Here is an 8,409-nt window from a genome sequence, read left to right as displayed (position 1 = left end):
GTATGATATTTGTCTTTCTCTGTCTGACTTACTTCACTTGGTGGGATCATCTCCAGGTCCATAGGGACCGGGTTCTATACACTGTCATGCTGCATTCCCAGTGTCTACCACAGTGCCTGGCACACAGCAGGCCATAACTATATTCGTGGAATTGCTGAAGTGATAGCTCTCGTTAGATGGTTGAGGGCACACCCCACTGCTGCCAGTAATTCAGGACTGCCTGGGCCCACTCTGTGGGCACATATAAAGGTTTGCTTACCCGTAGGTGGGCAGCAGGGGATTCCTAGTCTCCCTTGGTCACCAAGTATTATTTAGGGGACAATTAGGAAGCCAGTGCTATTTATTGATCCACATTAATAGGGCTGCAGAAGTGGCACATACACTGGAGTTTCTACACAGAGACCTCTTTCTTGACTCTGAGACACTGAGCCCTATCAGATGGACATGGGAGGATGTCGCAGAGTTGACCTAAAGAACAGGGAATTGGGTTCAACTTCTTAGAACTGCCAGCTTTGGCTTAGAGGCAGAGCCTCAGGACCACCTGGCACAGGTACTTCTTCATCCAGCCCTTCTTCTCCTTGGCATCCAGGGAGATATCATCAAAGTCACGGGATACAACCACGTAATTTCTTTCTCGTCACTGCTATGGCATCTCAGATTTCTTCGCCATTCTAGAGCAATAGCACTCATGATGTGTCCATAGCTCCCATCAGGAAGTTTGGCTTTGTAGCAGGCTCACATAAAAAATAAAGATGGTCGTGATACCAGAGTGCTTGGTAGGCAGAAGGGACTAAAATCGCTTCCCCAGAACATGGACTTCTCTATGACTTTCAAGGAGTACTTTACAATGGTGACCAGCAAAGCTGGCAACCTTATAAGGAGATATCATGAGAATCTAGAAGTAGCCAGTATAAAAGCCTTGGCTTCTTCTAAAGTCACTGGAGTAGATGAACATCTCTAACTCAGGGTAACTTGCCTATGTTGCTCAAGACTTAAGTCTTGTTCACTTCCTGCTTTTCTCTTCTAATCGTCCTGCACAGTTAGGATGGGGTTTCCGACCTCAAGTGTGTCACAGTGGAAGACTTACTGCACAGGTCAATTTCCTCAAAGACTCGCCCCCCCTCCCCCCACCCCCATTCGCCATCACACAGCTTCACCGTCCTTCTTTTCCCCACATTTCGGTCTTGGAGCTCATGGCTGCCACTCCCACTGTCTGGACGAGATACAAGATTGGTGCCTTGTGTGTGTGTGTATGTACATATACCCATGAACAGTCAGCCAGCTTTTCTTTGTGTGCTGTAGTCCACTCATGCACTAAACTCAGGCAGCAAACTATACTGTGGTTGTGCAAGAGTAGCTCCACTTGTCTTCGGGGAGCTCTGGGGTAAAGCCACAAAATGTGCCCCTCCACCTGCTCATCCCCCAAAGGGAAGGATGCAAATTCTTGTGTATTTTTGGCTTCCTTTCATCATAGGAGAGGTAAACAGCTCAACGGGAATGCATGTTGCTGCTATCGTTGGAATTTTTTTTTTTCAGAATGACCAACTCTCAGTGAAAAGTTAAATTCTGAGGCATAGGAAAAAAGCTAGAATTAGAACCCAAGTCTCCAGACTAAAGACTCAATGCTCAAGACCCTCAAACTTGCTGCCTCTGTAAATCAAATTGCAATCTTGTATGGGTGATGTAGGTGCCACGGGGTAGGAGGAGGGGTAAGAATTAGACTCTAGTGCAGAGAGAGGAGAGTGAATGCAGAGTCATAGCTTCCTCTCTGCAGTGAAACCATATGTTTCCTGAATTAATAGAGATATTATTTAGTGAACATGTGCAATAGACAAAGGCCACTTTGTGATGTCTTTTTCTTAAAATTTCTTCTAATTTTCTCTATGTTTTTAGAATCAGAACTGACTTTTTGCTATAGAACTCAGTTTAATTTCCTAACAGACTTGAAGGAGGGGCAGTTAGTTATGATACACAAAGTTGTATGTTAACTAACTAGCCCTCTGAAGAAGTATGGCAACTTCAGTGAAAGATACTCTTTCACATTGGTTTCACTGCTTAGAGGTAACCTCACACCATGCCACTCAAGATTTTGCTGCCCATTTTACCAGATAATCCAATGGATGTTAAAGATATAGTTCACCATATAGACCTGATTAATTGAAGAAAAATATAGCTTCTTATTGCTGACACTATGAGGTTAGAAATAGCATCCTATGCTAATCTGCAATGCCAAGAAATGAAGATGGTTTAAATCAGATCTCATGACTAATGCATGAGATCCGAAGTTCTTTTATTCCTGGCTATTTTAGAAAACTGAGGTGTATTTTTACCCAAAAAACTAATTCTATAAGATTTATTGAGGTAATACAAAATGCCTTATTATTAACAGCTCTGTACAATCAAGATTTTTGTCCTACTAATGATCACAGAAGCAGTTTCTCCATTTTAATTTTTTCAAAATTATGTATTTGCAATGGGTTAAGTCCAGATTCAAGTATATTATATTTGATCCTTAGTTGTTGTTAGTGGGGGGTTGTTTTTTTTTTGATACTCAATATCTGGGGAGATGACAGAAAGTTTAGATTACTTTCTGTGGTTGTTCTTGCATTTTAATTGTACTTATTGTGAACTCATTTAAACAGAAAGAAATATATCTAGCTATAAAGTATGCCTGGCATATTTGCTTGTTTTTGTTTTGGTTATGACAACTGAAATACTGTGTTTTTCCTATAGCTCTAATCCATGAAATCTGCAATCTTTCCACTTGATTTACGAAGGACCCTTAATTACTGCTGTCATTAGCACCTAGTGTTCAAAACAGTCTGTTAAAATGTACTGTTAGTCTCACCTCCAAGTCCCTGCTTGCTGTATTTTAATTTTTTTCCAAGGGTAAGTAAAACAATAATTGCCCTAATAGCAACAATCATGATGTACAGCGAATTAAATAATATTACAAGTTTTTTGTTGCCTATTTCTTTTTGTTCATAATTTGGCATTTGTGTGTTAAGACTGGCCTAGAGTTTGAACAAGTGTCCACAAGCAGGGTTACTACTAGCGAGGACTTATTACCTGGTTTCTAAAAACAAGCCACTCATTTGCCTTTTTCTTTCCACACGGATAGGGATGACAGACAACTGCTGCGAAGCTTCAGTGTTTCCGCCTGGTCATGCACAGTTCTGCAATATAATGTATAAATGTATAACAACAACTTGGGATCACTTGATACCTCGTTTGGAATAAGGAAATTAAATCCAGCCAGGCGCGTCCCCACGGTCGTCCGCGCGCACACACATACACACATATACACAGGCGCGCGCGCGCACACATACACACACGCGCGCGCGCGCGCGCGTCAAAAGTTGATTCATTCCCGAGATCCCCCAGAATCTTTCTTTTTCTCTTTTCTGGCAGCGCCGGCTTCCCAGTCCGGGTGGCAGTGAGGTTGGGGGCGTGGGAGGGGCGGGGAGGACGAGCAGAGGGAGGCGGGAGGCGGGAGCCGGGTGCCGGTGCGCGCCGCGCCCGCTCCTGCCGGCGGAGAGTCCGCGCCGGGTTTTGCGCCGTGTCCCCGGGCTTGTCTCACGGCCTCCAGCCGCCGCCGCTGCCGTGTTTACTGAGCTCGCGCGTCCTGATATCACTCCGCTGGCATGGAGGAGGAGGAGGAGGTGGAGGAGCGAGAGGAGGAGGAGGAGGCGGCGGCGGCGGCGAGCAGTTGATCATTGTGATGGTGGCAGGAGCAGCGGCGGCAGCGGCAGCCCAGCCGAGCGTTAGGGGCTGCTCTCCGCGCGGCGTTTTGCAAAGGACTTCACCGATCTACTTTTGCAGTCGCCTCGGACTGTCCATGTGTTTACTTCCCCCAGCCCGAGGATTCGATATCTAGGTTCCTGTGAAATGCAACTGAGCAGCCAAAGTACTTTGAGAACACGGGGCGGCATAAACACCAAAACTTTTTTTGTGGAAGGAAAATGCAATAAGCAAGCTTGCCGTTTTCCGATGCGGTGTGGAGTGAGTGTGTGTCGCGCGTGTCCGCACTGGAGGCATATGCTTGTGTGTGTACATGGGGTGTGTTTTTCGGTACGTAGGGAGAAAATGCTTGCCAACCACCGGAAATCTCCTGGAATTTATTAGAAAATAATGGATTATAAAAAGAAGGCAGGCGAAGAACGGATCTTCCCTTGAGTTGCAACCCGATTTGCTGCTGGCTCAGTTTGTTGTGATTCTTTTTGTTGATAAGGTGTCTGATGGTATTCTGATAACACCCCCCTTTTTTCCCCTCGAGCTTTACAGTTTAAAAAAAGGAAACAACAACAACAAAAAAACCACCCCAAAATCTCTCCCCCTTTTTTTCGCCCGGTCGGGATCGCTGTTTCCATCCATGTGCTTGCGTCTCCCCCGCGTTCCACTTAAACTATTTTAATCCTTGGACCCAAGGAGGAGGCTGATAGGGGGTGGATAAAAAAAGTTCTTCCAAAATAGTGTGCCCGGGGAGCAGGATGGGGGATTTCGCAGCCCCCGCTGCTGCCGCGAATGGCAGTAGTATTTGCATCAACAGTAGCCTGAACAGCAGCCTCGGCGGGGCCGGGATCGGTGTGAATAATACTCCCAATAGTACTCCCGCTGCTCCGAGTAGCAATCACCCCGCTGCCGGCTGCGGCGGCGGCGGCGGCGGCTCCGGGGGCCCCGGCGGCGGATCGGCGGCCGTCCCCAAGCACAGCACGGTGGTGGAGCGGCTCCGCCAGCGCATCGAGGGCTGCCGGCGGCACCACGTCAACTGCGAGAACAGGTACCAGCAGGCTCAGGTGGAGCAGCTGGAGCTGGAGCGCCGGGACACCGTGAGCCTCTACCAGCGGACCCTGGAGCAGAGGGCCAAGAAATCGGGCGCCGGCACGGGCAAGCAACAGCACCAGAGCAAACCCCAGCAAGATGCGGAGGCTGCCTCGGCGGAGCAGAGGAACCACACGCTGATCATGGTGAGGGCGCGCTGGCAGCGGGCACGGGGCGCGCGCGTGGGGGGGGCGTGGAGCTTCTTCCACGGGGGGCACGGGGATCTGATTTGCACCGCGGGCGAAGCGGGCTGAAGCCGAAGGGTTAACGTCAACTTTTGTGAGGTAAAAGCTGCCGTCGCCGCTACCTGTTAATCTGTCAGGGTTGTCAGATTTGGGGAAGAGGGGGCGAGAGGGGGAGAAGCCAGTCACGACTGCGAGGGGCGGAGGGAGCCTGGAGGAGCGTCGGAGTGAGGCACTGGAAAAGTTTTACCCCCCTCTCCCTTTCTTAGATACCGATTTGAAAGAGTGAACCCAGAGTTGAGACCTCGCTCCTCCTCTTCACCGCTCCCCACCCCACCCCTCGCCTGGCCGCCTGGGCTCCCCAGACCGGTCCCCCTTCGCCCACCCCTCTCAGCACGTCCGCCGAGTGCAGGGAGAAATTGATGCTGTCGCAGATTCTGGGCGGGCACCAGGCCCTCGAACCTGGGGGGAGGAGGAGGAGGAAAGGAGATGCTCTCGCCTCCTCTCCCCAGCTCACCCTCTTTGGGCTGAGAAAGTCTGAGAGTTTTGTGAATGAACTTTGAGGTGGGTGAGAAGCAAGCGAAGGTGGCTGCGCGCGCGCGTCCACGAGAGCGCGCGCGGATGCGGGGCGCGGATGCGCTCCCTCGCAGCTCGAGACCCCGGGCTGGCCCGGCAGGTGGAGCGGCTCCGAGGGTCGCGGCACTCGCCGGGGCGGGAGGGGAGAGCGACGCCCTGGGCTTGCGCGGAGAGTCCCCGCCACGCAACTTCGCCGGGGATTCTCTCCCCTCCTCCTCTTAAACTTGCTTGTACAGAGCTCTCTCCGCTGCTCTCCCGCCCCGCTCCCCGCCAACTTTCCGGGCCAGTCTGATAAGCCCGGAGGAGTGGAAGGTAGCGGGGAGGTGAAAGAGGCTTAAATGGCTCGGTGGGTGGGTTGGAGGTAGGAGGAGCAGCCAATGGTTTAACTTCTCCGGGAGGAAGGGGCAGTTCCCACCCCCTAACCCTGAGGGTAGAATCCTTTCTCCTATCTCCACTCTCCGGTTCTTTTGCTTTCCTTTCGTTGGTGGGGGGGGGAGCCGGAAGCTTGAGAAAGGTGTCTGCAGCCCCCTCCGCCACCGCACGGCCCGGATTTGGGCTGCGCGCGTGTGCGGAGTGGGGCGGGCGGTGGGAATCCAGGAGCGTAGCGGGGCCGCGCGCCTTCTCGCGTTTCCCCTGCAGACCGCACCTCGATCGGCGGCGCGGGAGGCCCTCTCGCTGTGCGGCTTATAAATCGCGCACGTCCCCGGTCTGGGGGTCGTCGGCGTCGGAGGTGGTGCGGATGCGGGCGCGGGCTTTCGCTGGGCGTTCCGTGACAAAGAGCCGGCTTGGGGGAGGGGAAGAGGAGAGGCCGCCGCGCTCACTCCCCACCCTCCCCACCTCCCCCCACCCCGCACGTGAAGAGGAACAATTTGTTTATCTTGGGCTTCAAGAATCCTTCCCTCCTCCCTGCTCTCCGAGGCCGCCCAGCCCCTCCTCCCTCCCCTCCCTCCCCTCCCTCCCCTCCCTCCTCGGCGCGATCCTGCCCAGTCCCGCCGGCAGCACCTTCCCTCCTCCCCTTCCTCGCCCCACCACCCCGGTACTCCTTTTCCTCCTCCCACCTTCCTCGAGCCCGCCCTCCCCCTCCCTTCTGGAACGCGGCCGTGGGGGAGGGAGCGGGAGGCGCTTTGTCCGCCTGGCGGCCCGGCTCGCCCGGGAGGCCGCCCGGCTGGGAGGGGCGCTGCGCCCCGAGGCCCTGCCTCTCCCCCGCGGCCGCCCCCGCCCCGCGGGCCCGCGCTCCCTCCCCCCCCCCCGCCCCCGCCGCCGAGCTTGCCCAGAGCGCGAAGAAGAGGCGGACTCGGTGGGGAGGAAGAACGGCGGTCACAGAGTCAGGGAGGGAGGTTCTCGCTTTACAAACAGGAAGCCGAAAACCACTGACACACTGTAGCTTTTCTGATTGTACCCGGAGGCGGGGTCGGACCTGCATCTTGACTGTATCTCGCATGCCCTGCTGGTACCTATTTCTCTCCCATTCCCCGCGCCCCCTTCGCGCTCTGCCACCGATGGGGAGACCCACTTCGTGAACCTAAGACTCAAGTAGTATTTGAAAGGCGCTGAGAATATCGTCGTTGCCTGCTCCACGCCCTCTTTTCCTGTGTTTGTACGCCCCACAAGCTCGGATTGCGTAGGAATGGGCTTCTTTTCGGGCGACTCCAAAAATCTCAGTCCCACGGCCTCTCTCCCGACCTTTGGGGATGGAGGACTGTTGTGGCGTTACCTCGCCAGCTGAGCAGCGCTGGAACAAAAAGCCGGTGCCCGGTCGCTTTTGATCGCGGGCGAGAGCAGTAGAGTTTGCGGCCGGAAAGTTTAGCGTTTGGGTTGTGTTCTCTCGAGGGTGCCATATCTGCCCTGGGAGGGTAGTGGGGGCACTCCGGGTGCGCGCGCCTGGGTTATGATACACCCGCAGGTGGGAGCAAACCCAGGGTCCTGAAGTTACCTGGAAGGAGGTAGCAAGCCCAAGCCAGAGCTTACTTTTGAAAATGAAAAAAGGTAGTGCTTACTGGAGTGGATGAGACCGAAGCAGTACATTTCATGGTGAATCCCAGTTCAGCAGGTTAACAGACTTGAAAAATGATTGCCTGAAAATAACATTTTTCTATCAATTTTGTGACAATAATTTAGCCTATCGATTAGACCAATGTACAGGAGTATGTTCTAGCTTTAACTGTATTTCACGTATGCATCTCCCATTGATATAAGTGGTCCAAGTATGTGTGATGAGTGTAATGAAAATAAACAGCCTTAAACCTTAAGCAAAGAGTTGCATGTAAATTCTAGGTACCACAAAAAAGAAAGGAAAAAGTTAACATCCTCCTCTACAAGTTATTTTTCCTTTAAAAATAGTTTAAAATTGTACATTGGCCCCTGAAATGAAAGAGTATTTTAACTTAGACTGTGTGTGAGATAAAATCTTGAGAACAGGTTGCAAAAAACCACGTTAATCTTCCTTTTTCTGAATTAGCTGCTGGATTTTAGTTGGGCTCTGGGAGGGGGGCGGGGCACAGAGCAATTATAATTAGTTCTGAGATTGAGCTATTTGGAAACCCCTGAAGAAAAGCCATAATCAACCAGAGGCGAATAATAATGATGGTGATGATAAAAATAAAGATGAATAGGATTCTTTTCTGTTTTATTGCTATTGTTTACCTTCTGAGGGCCAGTATGTCCAAAGTACTAAATATTGATTAGTTCTCTTTCTGCTTGGCTTGGATTAAGAAGGCAGTCTAATCAAGGCTTTACCTCTTTTGATTTGTTTTCTTATACATTTACAAGCACAGGCATGAAAAGCAAACAAGCAAACCAGAAGCAGGGTGGGTGAGGTGAAATAGAAATC

At 51.7% G+C, this 8,409-nt stretch overlaps 1 protein-coding gene across 2 annotated transcripts in view; it reads left to right on the top strand.

Annotated features, from left to right (window-relative positions):
* Nucleotides 1-3,508: 3,508 nt before the first annotated feature.
* Nucleotides 3,509-8,409, top strand: part of MAML3 (mastermind like transcriptional coactivator 3) — a 417,508-nt gene continuing 412,607 nt past the window's right edge. For both annotated transcript variants that reach the window (XM_036853304.1, XM_036853303.1), the window contains exon 1: nucleotides 3,509-4,967. In XM_036853304.1, the coding sequence (XP_036709199.1) occupies nucleotides 4,491-4,967 (477 nt within the window). In that variant the 5' untranslated portion in view covers nucleotides 3,509-4,490. The remainder of the gene's footprint in view (nucleotides 4,968-8,409) is intronic.

The sequence above is a fragment of the Balaenoptera musculus genome, chromosome 5 (assembly GCF_009873245.2).
Source record: "Balaenoptera musculus isolate JJ_BM4_2016_0621 chromosome 5, mBalMus1.pri.v3, whole genome shotgun sequence".
Classification (NCBI taxonomy): Eukaryota; Metazoa; Chordata; class Mammalia; order Artiodactyla; family Balaenopteridae; genus Balaenoptera; species Balaenoptera musculus.
This window is presented reverse-complemented; position numbering and strand designations above follow the sequence as displayed.